Source organism: Athene cunicularia, assembly GCF_003259725.1.
Source record: "Athene cunicularia isolate RWA chromosome 3 unlocalized genomic scaffold, athCun1 chr3_part1, whole genome shotgun sequence".
Lineage (NCBI taxonomy): Eukaryota > Metazoa > Chordata > Aves > Strigiformes > Strigidae > Athene > Athene cunicularia.
In genome coordinates, this window is record NW_020799097.1 from 120,780,491 (window position 1) to 120,802,043 (window position 21,553).

General features: G+C 37.4%; 1 protein-coding gene across 3 annotated transcripts in view; it reads right to left on the reverse strand.

The window, feature by feature from the left end:
• The window catches only part of KIF16B (kinesin family member 16B), a 142,570-nt gene that overhangs the window by 16,642 nt on the left and 104,375 nt on the right, over nt 1-21,553 (reverse strand). For all 3 annotated transcript variants that reach the window (XM_026845688.1, XM_026845687.1, XM_026845690.1), the window contains one exon: nt 668-751. In XM_026845688.1, the coding sequence (XP_026701489.1) occupies nt 668-751 (84 nt within the window). The remainder of the gene's footprint in view (nt 1-667; nt 752-21,553) is intronic.

Consider the following 21,553-nt stretch of genomic DNA (forward strand, 5'->3'; position numbering starts at 1 on the left):
CCCCCCCTCTTGCTCCTGGCCTGCAATAACACATGCATTAACATAGAAATATAAATACCTAATGTGTGGTAGGAGTCAAAATTATGCCATCCATGTGGGACCACAGAACAAGCAAAAAAACCCAAACCTTCATAAACTCAGTAACCTTTTCCACAAAAAAATTAATTTGTAAAATTAATTGAAAGAAAAAAATACACTCAGAAAGCTGGGTTACAAAATAAAGCTCAAAAATGCTTAAATATCGCTTTCGTCCTGTCATGAGATATATGGATATAGTAACTATGATAAAATAGTAAATCTTCAGCTAACAAATTGCATTTAAAGTAGCAATATTTTTTTTAATCTTGCCTTGCACAGAGACCATCTGTCTACAGTGAACACTTACCTCACTCACAACCTTTCCCCCTTAAATAAATGTACCTCCTATGAATATCTCTAAAGAGATGTTATTTTTCCTAGGATTAATCCTAGGATTAATTTTTTTTAAAGGCATATTTCGTTACTTTGCAACCTACTGCTGCCATCTCCTGTGTTAAATGAGGCAGCAAGTAACTTCGTACTTACAAACAGGCTATTTAACTGACCAAATGGGAATGTTTTCTGTTGGTCAAGCAGAGAGTACTCCACCTAAATACACTGCAGAAGTCTGTTAAAAAGTTGGCATTACCTCTAAGTGACTCCGTCGTTCTGCAATCACTCGTTCATCCTTGTTCCCAAAGAGCTTCTTCGGAGGGAATTCCAAAGTGGCAAGCTGGAAGACATTAAAGGATGAATCAGCATCAAAAGTGACAAGCTCAAATGAGAAAATTCTCTTTAAACTGCGAAGAAACTCAGAAGAAGAAAATACCAAATATTTATGGGCTACAGTATATGCTATTAGCAAATATTACATTGCACATTTCTACTGACATTATTATGACTTGGTCTGTCGTACTGCTAAGATAACACATTTTGTTATAAATTAGCACCAGAAAGCAAATTTAGGAATTAGACTGCCACTGTTTGCCCACAAAGATTACAAACTTGCAAACTGAGTTAGTGCTATCACATCAGGTAAGAAGAAAGAAAGATCTCTTCAGGAATTCCATGCATCTTAAAAGATTGCATTCGGTCTCTTAAAAATCATGGTCTCCAGCTGTACTGTCATGTAGTTTGTTCGCCCTTTCTTATATTGTATTGTAAACAGAAGATGATTGGATCTAAGCACTATCATTGAAGTTATGCTGTGGAAGGTGACATTGCTGGATTCCAGCTGCCACCTGAACCGGACCTGAGGGACCTTTTGTTGTGCCTTGAACTACAACTTCCTCTTTCACAGTATGTATGGATGTACGCTGTGATGGCAGCTAAGATGATGGGAAGTGGGACTTCTTAAGCTGTAACTCAACTGTAAGTCAATCACATTCAGATGTGTGTCCACGTTGGAAGCTGATAGCTTTAATTTCTGAAGAGAACCCACAAGCAAGCAAAATCCTATTTATCACACTGAAAATGAAAACAAGGCAGCAGCACAACTCTTAAAAACAACTATTCATATCTGTCCTTTTAGGAGTTCTCCCACAGAGGTGTTCAAAGATATCTTCTCATTTCTTTTCCAGTAAGAACCGTAGCAAGCTACACTGGTAAGGGAGAGAGCAAGGGAACTGTCCTCCTTTCTTATACAGCACCTAATATAATGCTTGAACCAATTCCAGCAGCTGTATCTGGAAAACACAAAAGACTCAAGAGTTGCTAACAAGTACCAACGAACTTGGTCTGTTAAGCCACTGCTGCTGGGAGTGATGCACAAGACAGCAAGTCCTCTCCACATAGTTTGTGTCTGCACTTGAAGGCACATCAAAAAGAATTTCTTCCTAGATTTCACTGTATGAGACAGAAATATACAACCTCACTCACATTGGTATTGGTGGAGTTGTTTTGCAGGCACATATACCTCCTACGTTAATTCCCCTGGCCATTTGATGATATTGAAATAATAAACAAGATGCATCATTTTCTAGTATACCAACACATACAGGACTGTCGAGAATTTATAGCTGGTTATGAGGAGCAGAAATATACCGAATTAAATGAGGAGCTTCATTATTAACACTGAATGTAAGCATCTTTAAAATACAGAGGAATTCTGCAATACAAATAATTTATTCCCATTCTCTGGTTCAACTCCAACTTGGATAATTTAAAAGAAATGCCTAGACATCTTCAAATGAGCAATATAAAGTGATGTGGGGCACCAGAGGAGATGGAAGAGAATGCTGCTCTGCATCAGTCTTGCCAGCATGTCCCAATTATATCCCTCAAATTTCTCCAACCAACACTTCTCGGTGTGCCTGCTTCTTCATATTGGCAGGACAAGCAGTACACAACCAAACAGTATCCTATAATTACATCCCTGGGACTTATTTTCACTGCATTACTCACTCCTTAACCTATTCAGGATTATAAGTGCTAATATTTTCAAGAACTTCAAAATTCCACCCCTGCAGAAATTATATTTTATTAAATAGTGCTGCATCGTGTCACTGCCAGAAACAAGCAAGGTAAAACAACTACCACCATAATCCTCTCCTGGCCCTATGGAGATTGTTTTTATACTTATTGGCTACTAAACACATTCATTATAGAATTTTAAGATAGTGTCTGTTAAAAAACAATTTGCACAAATAAAACACGTACTGCTACAACATCTTCAGACATACTCTGTAGAGTCAAAGCAAGTTATTACAGATAAAGTCAGGAATGATTTATTTATCTAAATAAAGTTTGATTTTAACAAGGATTTGGGGACTGATTCTACAAAACATTGGGGCAGGCAAGATTAGGGAATCTGTTAGCTCTCTGGATGCATCTAAGAAGAAAAATGGTTGCATTTTCTAAAGCCAGGTAAGTTTTGCTAAACTCATTCAAATCGAAGTAGATACTGACATAGTTTTAACCTTTCTTAACTCCCTAATCAGTACAATGCACAAAGCTTTGAAACCAAGCCAGTGAAAGTCCATTATTACAGTCATGAATTTCATACACAAGAGAAAGGCTTCAGCCAGTAAACCTGGCTTTGAAATGTTCAAAGTCACAACACGAACCAAAATGAAAATCATAATTTTATTGCTGGTCAAGACCTGGGTATGAATACTTTGGACTTAGAGAACTACGTATAATAATAAAAACCTCCACCCAGATCAAAACTCCAATGTGCTGAACTACGCTTGGCACACATATATACATTACTTATGTTTTTAATACACATATCTATGTATAGAATATACTTATACATACACATACATAACTTGGAAGGATTCTGCATCCTGCAGAGGTTACATTACAAAGGACTGTTCATCTACTGCAGTCACAATCTCTATGAGGATTGATGCAGAAGGTGCACAGCCTCAGGCCTGCTGGAACATTTCTGTGTCCCACTCTTTCCCAAGGATCCTCTGGCTCCTCTTTTAGCCAAATGATTGCCAGATGTCCATCTCAAATAAAAAATGGAGACCTTTCTTTCACATGACAGATGACCACCCAACTATATGACAGAAAAACCTCCAGCTATAGATTTCATCATCACTTCAGCAACTCTTGGAAACCCTGTATTACTCCAATGTGCCCTACTTCACTACATGAAGAGAGCCTAATCCCCATCAAAATGAATACAATTAAAAAAAAAAAAAAGAGATGACATTCAAAACTCTCCAGGCTTGAGTTTCTGGCTGTCCAAACACTTAATGCAGACATGACAGCACCAGTTTCCACCCAGTTTGCACCTTGAAAATTATCTTTGCAACATGAGAACAAGAACCATTTGTGCAGCAACATGAATTACATAGTCCTGCTTAATTTCACTGTAACAAGAAGCTGGTCCGTTGTAGTATATTTATATAAAAATACAGTATTAATATATTTAGCAGAGGTAGTGTGCTTATACGTATACACCACTGATCTCTGTCACTCTGACTTATGAAGTTACTCCTTTAGCATGGGGAAAAATATGTTGGTGCAAGAATTCCAGAAATATGCAGAGCCATGATAAAATGTTTTCATCTCATTGTGATTTTGGTTTATAAATAAAGAACACCAGCCCAGCAATATAAATATAGTGAAGTAGTGATAGATATTACAATAATTATCTATAGAGATCCTCTGTCCTGATGTATCTCATTTGACATACAGACTCTGAATGTAATTATGAGCAATTCAGAAATGCAAGGATTCAAGAGAATTTTGAGGTTGATATAAAATACCTTACTCAATTTAAGCCAAATTGCACCGGCAAGTATTTCAGTAAGTTAAAATTTTGTTACTAGTAGCACTACAATGCCTTTAAAAAACTGCACCATCACTTCAGATGAGATTACCACCGCTACAGGTTAATGCACACAGCACAGTATGTGGCTGAGCTGCATTTGTTCTGTCACTTAAATATGTAAGAGATCTGCAGGTGTAGATTTTACATTGAGATGTTTGCCTTGGCTCAAAACACTGTAAGAGAATTTCGCACTGTCCAGATTCAGGAGTATAAAATATTCTTTTAGAATTAAATGTCTGCGTACCCTCTGCCTCAAATTAATTCTTCAAGGGTCACACCTTAACTATGAGATTAATGTGTTGTGGCAATACAAGGTGTAACAGTGGGACTCTCAGACAGCAAGGTAAATTATTGTATTTTCCTGAAATTTCTGAAGCACACCCCTCCTCTCCCTGTCCCCCCTGCTGCAGCAGCAAAGTGTTTGGCAGTCAGTCTTTTTCGGCGGGGATGTTTTGTCATTTTTTAGGGCTGCTGATGAGGTGATATGTTTTCTGTCAGGGGAAATTAAGAGGCATATTCCCCAGTCTGACAGGAAGAGTGAGCTCAAATTATTTCCTGAGAAGCTTCTGCATGTAGCGTGCAAGATTCCTAATTTTTACTTTGGCTGCAGAAGCATTTCCCTACTATACATAATTATAGCATCACTGCAATACAAATTCCATTATGTGCAGACAAGTGTGCACACGCATGCACACGCATACCATGGGCAACGCTGGGACTATCTTAGACCCAAAATGCAAAGCCAGTTAATATTTTAAAATAGTATATAGACACCTCAAGACTGAGTATCAGCACTCCTAATGTCTTTTAGATATTAAACTTTTTACAGTTAATGATGTTTATCCTATCTGGCAATCGTTGCTAGGCAGTAGCAGTCTTAGGGAGAGGCAAACAGTCATTTGCAATTTACTCCCTAATTTCTTTATAATAAATAAAGACTGTGTTTTATTTCTGGGTCTTGTATTATTGGGGGGCATGTTATTTGACTGTGACTCAGAAACCTTATCTGTAAGGAACAATACTTACCTACCATGATATAGTATTTGTATAGATTAGTATGATCAAGTTTAGACAGTTCTCAAGGGGAAGGAGCTTCATACCAAGCAAGTAGTATTCTAGTAAATTTTGAACAGCTTAATGGATTCCTATACTTCTCTCACATTTCAGTCAGGAGATTGGTTTTAGCAAGGATCTATTGGCAGGTGTTTAATGCTGGTAAGAGTAGATGTCAGAACAGTAAGCGTGGCTTTTTTTAGTCACCTGCTTTATCTTATATACCACTGTTTGACCTTAAGATTCATCTACTTCTGGGAACAGTATATACCTAACAACATATATATGGAAGCATACTCTTTTAAAGTGAAACCATGTGTCTTCATAGCCTTCAACTACTGAGCCCCAGGAAGAGATGCAAATTTGGGTAATGGCCTTTTGGAAGCCAAGAGAGTGCAAATGAAGGCTCCAATATCACCAAAGGCTCTGCCTGGGATGAGGTGCATCTCATTTCAGAACCTTTAGAAAACAAAACCATCAGCATTTGAAGAGTGTCCTTTAATTTCTAGTATATTCAGTTGGAGACTTCACTGGCATTAACTGAAGTTTGCTAGGGAACTGCTGGATTTAATTCTGTTCAGGGATTTTATGGTACAGTGGAACATAATATGTTAATAAAAAGTCTTGTACAGTACTTTGCAGATGATATTTCAATATATAGTGGACCAAAGTAAAATACCACATAATACAGTCATGTAGGCTTGTCACTTCTGAAGTGTGAAATTGTTCAACGTGTTATGCTCCCTAAACATTAAAAAAAGTGCCATCACTTGACATCAAGCAAAAATCTACAGGACTGAAACATCTCAGTACTGCTAGTGAGTAAAAACTATGTTTTAGTGCCTACAATATGGTAAAAGATTTTTTTAAAGAAGAAAAACAGGACAGACATTGATGGAGGCTGAGTCATCTTTAATCTTTCATCCCAAATTCTCTTTGTACTTCAATGTTTTGATATATTTAAATGGAGGGAAAAAGGGGGAAAAAGAAAATTAATGAAATGCTAACTATTAAATTAAAAAGTCAGTCGTCTTTAACTCTCATGTTACTTTTACAACTCTGAATTTTCTCATTTTTCAAAGGGCATGTCTGACTTTTGATCCTTTGTACCAGAAATCTCTGTCACAGATGAGAAAATCAAAGAGAAGAATGTGGCACGGTTTTGCAGCCAGTGTGGCTGCACCTGACTTGATTTTGCAGTGAGTAATGAAAGAAAAAAAAAAAAATTGTCCTACTTCTAGTTTTTGAAGTTTAAACAAAGCAACTTAAGCCTCAGCTTCTCAAGATGTACTAAGACTCCCAGATGCTAAAAATTGGACAAAAGGTGTATTCTTAACTAGGAACTTGCACTAAATATTTAGGGATTTGACAAAAAGGTTTTAAAAAAAAGCTTAGCTTCTATATTTTTACTAGTATTTTGTCTGAAATAAACCACCTGTTCTACACAATTTCATAAGAGAGCCTTAGGCAAAGGGAAAAAAACACAACGAACAGATTAAAGGCTACTTTATAAATTCAGAAAAAAAAATAAAAATCAAAGATCAAAGATAAATCATTTGAACATCAACTGAAGAAGAAACCAACAGAATAACTTAAAAACCACTTAAGTTACATTTTTAGGTGATACAGCTCAAACTATTTAAAGTCCAAATGATTTTTTTCCAAAATATGAGCAAATAAAACTCTAAACTTATTCTCCTTTGAAAAAAAAAAAAAAAGGGTAATGTAGTCCTCCATCACATAAACCCCACAGTGCTTCCCTCATATGTATGCTATAGGTAAGCAATTTCCTCGGAGGACAGGAAGATTAAAGACAGTGTTTTCCATTATCAGCTAACTGAGGAGAGGGAATACCCAAAGGATTATTTTCTGGATATTCAGTTTGTCATCTACTTTTCCTCTTCCATTTCTAATATTTTCTTTACAACTTTTCTCTATCTTCCAACATGTTCTCCTCCACTTTCCAGCTTGCTAGCTTGTCTCTTATTTTATTGCTATGCTTTTGTCCCCTGTCCATGACCTACCTAATTCTTTTTCTTACTCCACTGTCCCTTTGCTTATTAAACTTCCTGTTCCCAGACCATTCTCCCTACTATCTGCCAGAAGGGGAGAGGGATTTGATGTTCTCAGAGGCAGGATATCCAAGGAACTAATGATCAGCCAAAGCTCTGAGGTGGACCCATGTCAACCTTGTAATGTAGTGAACTCCTTGGAGAAGACTGAACAGCTTTTAAACAGCAACAAAGCCACAATTTATTATAAAAAACAAACAGGGGTAATTGACCCCCTAAACCAAAGAAAACTCAAGTGACCAGGAGACCTGGAAAAAGGTTGTACTCAACCTTCCTCCTACACACAGGGTCCCTGCAGAGCAGTCCCTGCCAAAGATCCCTGATACCAGCCTAACACAGTCAGCCTTTCTCTAGATTTGAGGGGAGCAGACTCTGCTCCAGCCCCTGTGCTCCCCAGGTCTTTGCAGTGCTTCTGAGACCTGAGGAGCTGCTCTAGGCTCACCCCTGCTGTCTCTCAGCTCCTCCAATGAGTGCTGCAGGCTTCCAGCTTTCTGCTGTTATCTCTACTTGCTGCTACAGGCTGCAGCACCTGGATCTCACTCAAACATTCACAAAGGAACTAGTATCTCCCTCCCTCCTTCCTTGAGGGAGTCTACTCTGAAAAATCCCACATAAATCGGTCAGCAAATACCTCCCTTCTGACAAATACAAGAGAGACCATATTGCAGAGTGATGTACTGGAGTTTTGTGGGTTGCTTTTATTTTTCTGGTACCTCCCGAATACAATTTATGCCACAACTTGGTTTCCCATCCTTTTACATCACAGCCTTTTCTCAGAGAGGAAGCTGTTCTGCCCCATGTACATGAGAATATTTTTTTCTTCCTGCTTTCCATCCTTTTTGCTCTGTGCCAGAGGTTTACCTGCCCACAGAATGGGTTTAACCTTTGCACTTCTATCTGGCAGGAGCAACTCCTGGTTTGCACGTTGCTTTTTGCCTGTCCCCCAGTGCAGGCAGCCCAGTGAGCCAGGTCTTCTGTATTTCCCTCCAGAACACACCCCATTGAGACCAGAGTGTATTGGAGACCCCACTAGGGTTGACCTGCCAGGTAAGCAGTTCTGCTGCTTCCCCACTGTACTCAGACTGGCTACAATTCATTGACTTTTTCCTACTTATCTCTGTGGAGCATCACCCATATATAAATAAGTACCTCCTCTACATCATTCCCCTGCAATACTGGCACTACGACATGCCAAGAAGCACAAGCAATTACATCTCCTCCCATAAATATATACAATTCTTTTGCAAGTCCCCTCAAAGTCTGGATGCTGCAACTAACCCCCACAGATCATCTTCTCTGGATTCACCAACACATAAATGTCTTCTGTGGATGCATAAGTTCTCACAGCTCTGCTCTAATTCTGGGTAACTCTCTTTGAACTTTTAAGACCTCCTTCCTGGCATACTTGCCAGTTACCTTCCTCAAACAGGCATAACTGTTTCTCCAAAGACCATTTCAACCTCATCTGTCACTGAAGAGGGCTAAGAACATAAAAAAGAAATTCACCTCCTGTGAAGCTCCCTTTGACAATGCAAAATTACCACGTAGGATCGGATACCATTTTGCATTTCACTAACTGTCCTTCACTGCCTTTGAATCATTCCCAGTTGCCTATCAATCATCTGTAATTATCAAAAAGGTTTGAGCGTTCTCATATCCAAGTCTCTCCTTTAAACAAGCAGGCTGACCTAGACTCAATATGCATTTTTGGAGCTATGGTGAGATGTGGAGGCCTCTGTTTATCACATTATTTGAACTCCATTTAGTCTGCCACCTGCTATTGAGAAAAATCAAATTAACTGCAGCCAAAGAAGTTAACTTGCATTACAGAGGTGTTTTTCTTTTCCTTAAAAGCAATTTCAAGACTAGCTGGAATAATAACATACCAAAAGAGAGTCATAAACGATGGTCAATATAATATTTGACAAATTACTTCAATGTTTTGTTCATTATAAGCAGTACGATAGCGTTTAAATACAGAATAACTATAAAAATGAGCAATAGGATGTATCAAAGTTTATGCAAACCTTTCACAGTTCTGTAAAATTATGCAGCTTTAGAATTTTAATCTCATGAAAACCGGAAACTAATATAGCAGGGCTATCTCTCTAAATATAAACCACTACCTGTATAGCTCAGGATTACCAACTAAGGAAAGAGTGACAAAAACTTGCTCAAACGGCAAAAAACATATATTAAGTTCTCTATGCAGGCTGTAGAAGGGCAGAATAAAGTGGTGCAGAAACAGCATAGACCAACCAAATGATATCATTATCTCACATGTAAGCCAGTCAAAAATAAATAAAAAATAATTAAATACGATTCACAGATGGAAAACAAGCATGAAAATTTGTAACGTACCATGTCCTTGCAACCTCTATTTTGCTCTCTTGTTCATCTATTCTTTGCCCCAAGATGGAAGTCTCTGGGGGAAAAAACATCAGTATCGTGTGGTAGACCATGGACTAAGATAACGGTACATGCTGACCTAGAGAGTCTATGGACAAGTTTAAGACATACTCTCTACACTTTTAGCTCATGATTTTGCAAACTAAACATTAATTTTTTTCATGTGGGTCAGGTCATGGTGCTTGGTTATTTCTTTAATGAAATGGCAACAACTGCTGGGTTTGCAAGGTTATGTCTTCAAAGCTCAACACATTAATTAATCTTCATCAACACACGGCTCAAACCCCACTTCCTAAAAAGAAGATAAAAAAAGAATTTTCTGTGCTCCTGTGGGTTTATTTTCCTTCCAAAAATGATTTGGGATTTGATTCATTATCTTCCCACTGGGATTTCTAGCAAGGTTAAGGAAGTGTCTTCGCAATAGCACAAGATGGGCCACACAGCAGACACCATCTTTGACCCACTCTGCACTATATTCCCGCCAATGCCATGTTGGCCATCAGGCCACTTCAACAACACACCAAGAAGTCACAATACCATTTGACTTAAGCAAAAAATAGGTTCAGAGATGAGAATTCACCACAGCAGTTTTAACAGCTCTTCCCAAAAAGATTTGCTTGTTGCATACAAGCTCATTTCAGTGACATCTGGCAGCATTTATGAAACATCCCAGTCTCATGTGGCCAACTGATGCCATAAATTTCAGTCATCCTTGTCTTTGAGAAATGCTAATAATGAAAACTCATCAAATAGCAGCAATAATTTCTACTGCTGACTAGATGGATGCCTTTCTGACTACTCAAAATTAATGGCAGATCTCGGGGTCTTAAAGAACAGCTGTCACAGAGAAATACACCTGCAAACAAAGACACAGTATGCCTCTAAGTCTGATTTGTTATCGAGATAAAGCAGCAACACTCAGAACAAACTGGACTGATTACAAGAAGTTAACTAGCCTTCTGGACCATTTAAAATGAGAAAACCTGAGAAAACGCAGTGAAAGTACACAAATAGGAAGGAACTACTTAGTCCCTCCTTCAACAGTAAGAGTGATAGATACTCACATAGGTTATACATAAATTTTCACTTACAGTCATTATAGAACTAGCTGCTTTACCACACAGTTAAAAATTAGCTGTAAGCCTCATATAAATTTGGAATTTCACTCCCACTATCACTGTTGTCACTAGGTAAAGCTTAAAATGACAGATAACTAGGTAAATGCAATAAAAGATGCGTTTTCAGGAGCTTGCTTGGTAAAGGATTTTGAATCTGAAGGACAGAAAAAGAACTATAAAGACCAGAAAGATCACTGCTACTAACAGTTTCACAAGCAATACCCTACTTAGTACTGCTCTTGAGATCCTAGAGTCACAGTGGTGGGTAAGAATAGGTATTTGTTTCCAAATACAATAAAATTTCTTGATCAAGCACTTGAAGATAAATGCTTAGAAAGCAAGACCCATGTATATACCACACATACATGCAAAATTCAATGACACACTCGCTTAAAATGCCATGGTATTGAAGTCAACATCAGTTTTCAGGACAGAGGAGAAAAAAGGGATGTGTTTAACTATTGAAAGTATTTGGGTTTAGATTACATGTCAGTGATTTCACAATTACTGTCTGCTAGATGCTTTCTAGAAGGCAAGCACTGAGTCTGTGTACAAGTGATGCTGCTCCGCCTATACAAGTTTTAGTAACCCAGGAAAGCGGGGGAAAGCTAAAAGACCACAGGATTTTTTTATTTTTTTTTTCCTACAGCATCCTTACAATGAGTTATAGCACATAAGAGCCTTCAGGACAATCAGAATGGAAATTATGCTACTCTATGTGTGTAAACAAACCCCTGCAATACAGTAGTTTGCAATTACTTTAACAATACCAGTACTATTCAAAAATTGAACTGAACTTAAAAGTAAAGGTATTCTTATTTACTCACTGATTTAAAAATAAAAACAAAATTGGAGTTAGAATTGAATGTACAATGAGTAATTTAAAATACTGCTAAAGCTTTAATGTATTTTTTTTTCAAAAAAGACATAACAAGATTAGGACATGCAGTGTTCAGATGCAGTTTGAAAGAAATTCAAAGTATTTCATAGAATACTCAGTATTCTATGTGTATACTCAGCCTCAGAGTGCCCACACTGCCAACAGCACTGCACAACACAAATCATTAAAGTAGCATTAATACCCAGTAGTACCTACAATGAAGTATGACAGAAAATAATAGATTCAATATAGAAGAAACTGGCTAAACAGAACTGTAGCGTGGATTCTTTTTATCATTCACAGCACGATAACCATTTATAGATAACCATGAATTAACGGCATGTTTTAACACTGGCTGCCGAAGTTTGGCACCCGTGTAAAGTAAGCTTTTTCCTCTCATTCACACTCACATCACCAACAGCACCATAACGAATTTTGTTTTTCAGATGTGGCCAGACAGCTGGCCCTCTGCACTATTATCCCTGGTTTTGGTTCTGAAATACGCTCTACAGTAAACTGGACAACAACCTCCACTTTCAGTCTTCTCCTCTTGACATTTTCAATTTTATACCTGCAGCTCAATATTTTTCCTGAGAGCCACTGCTTCTTTATGTTTATTTTCATATTAAACCACAAGAGATTGTATTTTATTGATTTTTGTCATGCAGGGATGTGTAATAAAATTTACTGCTTGGGCTTTCTTGCTTTGGGCTCTGTAGTGAGATAGACAATTCTCTCTTGTAAGATGAAGCCTTCTGTATGTTCTGAGTTGCAGAGACAGATGGCAAAAGACCCTTCCAGATTTTTTTTTTTTTAATGTATTTACATTACAGCAGTCAAGAAAATATCCTGAGTGCCTTACAGGAAGATGTCATTGTGAATACAAAACCGAAGGCTTTTAGAAACTCATTTAGAAACTATAATATCAGCTACAGGTCTGAAAAATTTGTTTTCTTCATTTCTTCCAAAGCCAACCCATTTTTAATTAAGAAACACAATATTATTTTCTCCATATCGAGTCTGAAAGCTCATTAGCAGGAACATGATGAAGTAATATTTATAAAAGACCCCTAGATAAAAAGTGTCTTTTGTAGATTGTAACAATGCTAAACATCATGTTCATTTTGGTGGGGTTTTTTAAAGCAAATTTACCATTTAACTGATTTAACTTATATTAAAAAGGGGGATATTTACAACAGAACACTGCAGTTGTAGACTAGTAATTGGCCTCTCTGATGGACTCTGACCTGATTTGCCAGCTGATCCCTGAGTGTCAACCAGCGTGGTTACTATGACCGTCCCAGCCCTGCTCAGGTACTGTTGGACTGTGCCCTGGCCACTAAGGTTCCTGCTGTGACCTGTGCTGCAGTCACCCTCAGCTCCCGGCTTGTCTTCCTTTGTGGAAGAGCTCCGATCCTGCTGCTCCCTGGCAGCTGTGTAGGATCCTCCATTGGGGAATTCAGGGCAGGAGACTCACCTCTGATGCTCTGAAACGCCACATGAAGGCACTGATCTCTCTACAGGGAACATAAATAGGGCCTACATTTATAACCCATAAATGTATATTAAAGCATGTTAACAACCGTTGTCAATTACAGAGGGGGAAAACTGTTTTTTTCAGGAGGTCTTCTTTCTTGCAGACTACATCAGTCTTATCTCAATGGGGCCTCCATCAGTCAACAGTCACCTGTATCTCAATCCCATTTAGATAATAAGTCACTCATTTGGTTAATATAGCAATGCCAAAATAAACAGCTAAATATTCTTACTGTACTAGAAAAATCTGCAACTCGTATTTCCCTGTTCATTCTCCCCCAGGTTGGAAGCTTGGCATAATTCTCCAGATAAAGCAGTAAAAGTTTATCATAACAGCTTCACATCTGCAGTTGTGTCAGTAATACCATCTAAATGTGTAAGGATGCAGCACAGTTGGAACCAGACAGTTTTTGCTACTATCTATGCTATATGTTCAAAATTAACCTGGGTATTTTCACAACAACTAGTGTTAGAGCTGGGTTATCATATCCTAAATCAATTGAAACCAGAGGATTCTACCTGAAAAGTCTACTCAATCTAGCAGCATATCCCTGACCAATCCAGTGAGAACAAGTTGTTCTTCACAAAACCCTTAGAAGACAGCAAGACTGTCGATAACAGCTAATGATTAATGGGGAACAAGTCATAAAGCCCTCCCAAACAAGGCAATCATTAAAAGAAAGAAATAGCAAAACCTCCAGTACTTTCCTCTATCTTTCACTAAGCAGGAAGAAAGCAGACACAAGAGTTGCAGCCTAAAGTGATCCCCAAGCCTACAGACACTCAGAAGCAGCTAAGAAATGGCTGAAAGTCAGCGAGCACCTTTGTCCAGGAATAGTTCTTCTCACAGGCATTCCTCTCTCATAAATAGCTGTTATCCACCTAAAACTATTTTACTGATAAAACAACATGAATATTTTGATACCATGCAAATTCACTGGATAATTGAGCAGAGCCTTGAAAATCCAATTATCAAATAATCAAAGCAATTATTCTGACAAATGGTTCGTGAATTATGAGATGAAGAGCTTGACCCTCTCCAAATGCCTTTTTTCAATTTCTACATTACTAATATATAAGACTTTTGCACAGCACAATCAATGAAACTTGGCATTTGATGTCTGCCTGCAGGTTAATCTTGTCTCACACTGAGGAGATGTATAGTGCTAATGGTATTTTCCCACAGATCCATTTGAAAACTCAAGTTTTATTAGCTGATCAAGACAGACAAAAAAACCCCAAAACACATCACCAAAAAAACAGGTCTCATCATCAACCAAAACACAGGAAGGAGGAAGAGGAAGGAGAAAAGAGAGAGCATCCTTATCTCTGCAGAATGATCTGTACCAAGCAAAAAAACCTTTGCTGCACAAATCTAGCACCCAAAACAACAATAATCACAAATTAATCCCAAATCTGGGCTTTCACAAGACTAACTCATTCAGATTCAGTTTTATAACATGAAATTTACATACTGAATTCATTTTCCCACTAGAAATGGAATAGGAAATGCAAAGCAAATATGCCAGGGGGTTTGCTGTCTCTCAGATGCTCCAGTCCTGGTTAGCAACTATGAATTCAGAGGGACCACATGGAATAAAGACACTTCCCTGTAATCAAACCTGCACTAGAACTACATGGTATGGTCTGCAGCAACGTTCTTCACACTTTACTTATGGGAACAAATTCTCCTGTTCATTTGTAGGCTGATATACTGAGCAAAGTCCTAAAACTTATTTTAAAAATACCAGCAGCCAAAAGTTTTGCACTGCAGAAAGGCCACATGAAGCATTTAAGGATCTACCTCTTAAATCACTTCTATACTAGTGGCAAACTATAGCTGATATGGAAGTACTATGTATATAAACCTGCAGGCTTTCAAAATGCTCTGAATATAATTAGGAATGGGAGCTGGAAACATATATGACAAAGTATGCTTCCCGTGTATGTACTTCCTGGCTGTTATAGGTGATAATAATACAAATGTTAAAGTTATATCATACTTACTGTAACTTGTATTGTATAAAGGTGAAGGCTATAATCACATGCTTGTATAATAGTATTATAAGGCTTACACACAGACATATTCTAAAAATTACTACTTTAATTTTCCTTCAATATTTATGGAAAGATACATTACTAAGGCTAGCAAAATTCTAGACTATGTAGTAAAAGTTAAGATCTGCCATTAGTTTAGGATTTATATTTCAAAAATTATTTTCTAAATGTTTTTCTGTATACTTATAAGTCTGCCAGAGGTATTATTTTAATACACATCATGGCATTTGCTATTTACAAGCACATCAATGTTACAAACAATTTTCATTTTACTCTGTGCCCAGATATACAGTTTCTGGAAAAAAAAAACAAACAACCAAACAACCTTTTAGACTGTTTATGCATTCTTGGTGTTTGTCCAAATGTTGTCACATAAAATTTGTTACACCTATTATGTTTTTCCATTGTATAAAAACAAAACTACAGTACATATTCTTGATTATTAAAAAAAAAAAAAGTCCCAATTTGCTAGCTAATATCTAGAAACATCCTTCGAGTCCAGGCAGAACACATCAACAAGTTTATATCTTCACTGGAACAAATTTTCAAATACAGAAATAAATCCTAAAATATTATCATAGACTATGCTCACTAAGGGTCATGGAGCTCCTAGAGGCTGCAAGAACCTGAATTAAGAATCCATATACAGATAAACCTAAACTTTCTAAATTAACAAGGTAGCATCTGTAGAAAGATTTGTACCATCATGTTCATTGCTATATGTTACACCCTGCTCTCTAGTACATGCAACCTGTAATTTTAGATTGCTTCTTGGTCACAAGAGTTTCTAAACATCAATCTCAGTCATTGAACTTGTGAAGGGATTGGGACTTAGGTCACTGCAGAATCAAAGCTTTGGCACAAGCATTGCAGGTTTCAGAACAAACTAACTTTAAATATTGCCTTAAAAGTTTTTAGTTAGAGTTACTTACAGCTCTAGTGCTTTATACTACTTACAACTGAGCACTAGAAGCATCCAAATATCCAGAATTTTGCATTCTGTGTGAACATACTACCTAAATCTTCTGTATTAATTAAATCTACAATTACTGATGCCAGTAAATGAGAAAATCCAATCGTAAAACCAGCAGAGCTTCAGGCTGGCCAGCTCTGATGCAACAAGCTTTTGACTTCTGCTGCCAAAGCAGCTCCTAAACTCCAGGAGTTCACTAGTTACATGGCAACCAGCTTGCTAGCCCTGCAAGCCAAGTACCTCAAAGTTATTGCTTCCTCATCCTTTTCCCTTTCAAAGTAATCCCAGGAGATTAACATAAATTTTTACATTTAATGAAACACTACAGCTGCACGGTTACAAACCAGAATTGGAACAGGCAGACAACCAAGATCCCAGTCAAAATGCTGCCCTAAGTGCTCTGCAAAGTCTGCTGCCTTACTGCTTTGTTCGTGGTTTAATTTCTCTATTTGTTTTCTTCCTTAGGAGGGAGAACTCTACATCTTTGATGAGATTTTTTAAAAAATAATTAAGCAATTACATAAATACACAGAAATTGCCTAATTATCCTTGATACTATTGGGGAAGAATAAAAACCCCCCAAACTTCCACAAACCATGTCTTAATAGCTAGCCCAAAATTGGATTTCTCTGTCAGTGATCCTAGAGAGAATCTCCTCCAAAATCCAAGGATGCTCTCCTAAAATTAATGGCTTCACCTCAAACTCATCCCCTCACCATTATCTGTGCCAGCACTTCCTGCGAGGATTTCTTCCACCTATTACTTACCAAGAGCACCAGATGTATGGACCATTTAAAAAGAAGATAGAGATCCTTCCCTGGCAGTCACCCAGAAGAGAAGTATGGAGGCAAAAGGAAAGGACAGCGAGATCAGTCAGTGGTGGTTACATGAACAGTTCATGCCTCTTCATTTATCATTACAGAGCTGAAATACCCCTAAACAATAAGTAGTACTAGAAAAGATTCTACAAAGAATTTAAAAGATTACAAAACTAGTGTCTGTTCTATTCTACTAGCGAACATATACATAATATGTCTGGTGGTTGCAAGCAGCATGGATGGATGAAACAGGAACTGACTTCACTGAGATACAGAACATTTCTTGTCTGTCTTCCTTGAGATGCAAAATACTTCCACTAAAAAATGAACAGTTTTGAAAAATCTGAAATATTTAAAAACATTTTTAGATAAGCTTGCAACAAATGTTTTGAATTCCATTTATTTTCAAAAACATTCACATACTGTTTCTGAAGAATTTGAGAAATATTTTCTGCTCTTTGATTTTCATGCCATTCTTACAAGTATGCAAAGTAAAGAGCAGCCTGTTAACTCTTCCAGTTGACAGGAGCCTTGAGTTCACTCAAACAGAATGATACTCTGTCAAACAAAGAGATTTCTTATAAGCTGAGGATATTATCTTCAGAAATAAAAAGAAGGAACATATAACCCTTAATGACAATACCAATGAGAGCTTTTCCTCCAGAACACTACACTAAAAAAATAGAAAATGGAAACCAGACAGCATTTTTTCCTAACAGTTATAAAATACAACCTTTACTGTCCAATATTTAATGTACCTGAAAAACCCTGTCATGCAAGCGTCTAATCCTAACCTCTGAGATTCATGATACTGATGTGTACTGCAATATATTGTGGACACTCATTTCCCTGGTGGGAACAGCAGATGGGGGTAGAGGCAGATCCCATGGTAACTTTGGCTTGAAGGTTTAAATTTATGTAGACATGCCTGCTGGTTTATATATGGATATTATGCATCCATTCAGTCATGTAAGTTGACAAAAAACAGACCAGCAGAAGGGGAAGATGGGTCAACTGCCACCTAAAATTGTTTTAAAATTTATAAACAGTCTTTTCATGCTTTAGACTGTGAAAAATACAAATATATATTTATATAGATATCTCCATACATCAAATACAAATACACAAATTATTACATTCTGTTAAATAAGCTAGAGTCAATAGCTTTGGCACTCCTGCAGAAACCTTGCCTACACATATCTCCTTATCTCCATGAATAAATCTATAAATACAAGCATACATTTTAGCTTCTCTTTGGCAGCTCTCCATGGACTTATTAATATTTTAAGTCAAGAATCACTATTAGTAATAAAAATGCCTCAATAGTAAAACCATGTAGAGATTTTTATGCACACAGAAAGAGGTTTCAAGATTGACAAGAACTCTATAACTAGAACCCACAGTGAAAGCCCCACGAAACATGGCTTCAATACCTGGATGCAAGTGGGAATTCAGGACTCCCACATGAAGGAGGGACTTCATAAACCTTGGATTTGGGCAGGGAAAGACAAATGCACAATTGTTCATCTGCTCTCCTGTTGGAGAATGGCTTGCAGAGAGAAGGCCATAGCTCCCTGCAGAAGCTGATTGCAGCCACCTGAGGTAAACAAAGGAAAAAACCCAGGGTACAGTGATGCTAACAAGGACTGTTGTGATAACAAAGAGAGAAGTTGTGCCACATTATGGCCTTGGGGGTGATTGTAAAACAGCCCTGGGAAAGAAGCAGGCCAGAAGAAGGAAGATGTTGTAACATGCCTGAGATACCACAAGGGGCTGAAATATTATAATGTAGCCTTTTACATGTGTCCAATAGATTTGTGAGTAGTATGCATGATTATTGTAGAGTGCTTATATAAGGCGTGATTTCTTTTAATAAAGTTGAAGCTTGCTCTATCATTCACATTGAATCGGCTGCTTGCTTCCTCCGCCCGCCGCACTCTCCTTTGAAAGAGGGAAGAGACAAAGTCTTAAGAAGAAGGGAGCCACTGGCCATCACAAATGTGTATTACTTGAACTTGCTCAACTAACAGAGATGTTAGGGTGAGTTTTCCCTCACAGCAAGATGAGGATCAGGAAGGGAAGGTTTTCTGCAGAAACCAGCACTCCAGTAGTATTTCAAAAGCATGAACTGGTAAGAAAAGCTGAACAAAGAAGAGAAAAAAAGGAGACTCTTACTCTGAAAGTTCTCCCTTCTCTTTGCTCCTCTTTCTGACTAATAACAAACAAAAAGTATATCCATTCTGGAGACTACTGCAACTGAAAGCCAAGTACAGTCTTAATTAGAATTCCAAAAATAAGAAAGTCATTAACAATCTAGCAGCATAAGAAAGCTGAAGCTGGGCAAATGACAATCATGCAGACCTAAAAAAACTAAGCATTGTTAAATGCTTGGTACTTATCTGCCACTGGCACAATCTCACCCTGCTGCAGCTTCTTCAGTCTTTCAAAATTTGCATGTGACACATTTCAATTAGATATCCAGTTGTCAGCAGCCACTTAATTACATTAGAACAAACGTGCAGGTATATAAAATATATGGCATATTGTAAGACTGGAAGACATTAGATAGCTTCTGCTTCTGAAAGTGATAGTTGGGTTTTTTTTATTTTTTTAAACCTTCCTAATAAATCAGTTTGCCAATACATTCGTTTGGGAATTCAGTGGCAGCAACACAAAATGCAAGATCAGCAAATTATTAAAATACTGATGTAGTAACTCAGAGCTGAGCACTAATGAGCTGTAAAGTTCACTTCTAAAAGCAGGACACTCATACATTAAATGCGTCCACAGTATTTTTGCTGTTCATTATAAATATTAATTTAGTGTTGGAAGGTGAACTATGCAAAATAAAATTCAACTCTGATGGATTCCTGTAACATTGCTTTTAAGGGTCAGGTTTCTTTGGAATAATATACAGTAATTAAAGACACAACTTTGCCAAGTTTGGTATTAAAATGCACTTTAGCATCATGGTAAATCCTAAATTTGTCAATGACAGATCATCAGAAGCAGACAGATGATTTTCAATTTACCAAACAAACTGAACTCCTACTCATGTCACAAAACTAATCCAAAATTACCATATATTTTAAATAAAGGTAAAAATATGGGAAGCCATCGATCATTCACATATATAACATTGGTAATGATATTCCTTCAAAGAAAACAAGCACCAAATCTTTACTACAGCGCAGGATATTATGTTTCATCCATCACAATGTGCTCTTCCCCTCTGATAAACAAGGACACAGTGGTTTGTAGAAATTCTGACAGGTAATAGAAACCAACTGTATATTAGCTAGGCTTCTTCTGCCCACAAACTTGCCATTTCCTTGTGGTGCCCTAAGTCTTAAAGCAGGAGTAGACACAAGACAACAGCCTGTACTATGTAAAATAGAGAAGACTACATCAGTACAGCAAGGGCTTCCAAAAAAGATACTTAAGTGATAGTACCTATCTAAAAGCAGTTAATGACATGATCAAATGCTTATCTCGCTCCTCCTGAACTTTAGTGTGCTTTGTACTTGGCAAAGACACATATACTTGAACCTCACTGTTAATTTATTAAAGATCGTTGTGAAGTGGAGGCTCGATAAAGGCTGGAAGAAGATACAACTATATGGATCCATTATTTCAGAAACTAAGATGGCTAAATATTTCTTTCAAGTATATTAGAAGCCAAAACAGGTTACTATGCTTCTCTAAAGAGTATCATATTTTAAGGAAAGTTATACTGGAAAACTTGTAAGACTTGGTATTTGCTCTGACTTTAAAAAATTGTTGAGAAGGGAACAGATAACTTCATAACTTCATAATGTGTATCCTTCATGGAAATTAGAAATTTATTCATGTGCATATTTAAACCAACAATTCCATTAATGTACTAGATGTAAATCTCAGTAAGTTTACTTACGACACAGACATATGGCAACACAGAAGTGTCAATAAGAAACAAACTGGCACATTAAACCAGAGAATGTATTCACCTTGCAAGCATGACCACAGACAGAGGGAAGAAGTTTAAAAAATGCAGCAAAAGAATACTGCCTATATAAGATATCTATAAAGTGAGTGGTGTAGAGAATGGAAAATATAGTTAAAATCCAGAGGAAAAGTATTAATCATGAACTGTTAATTACAACTGAAACAACTTCAGCTCGGAAGACTCCAAGATGAAGAAAACAGTACCTTTGCTCTAGGCTAGGATTTTTTCTCAGTTGTATGGTCTTAGATGCTGGACTTTATTTTGACCTAGTAATACAACTCCTATGTTCTCATGGGTCATCAAAAAAACCCAGAAAACCTAACACACACACACATACCTGCCCCCCCC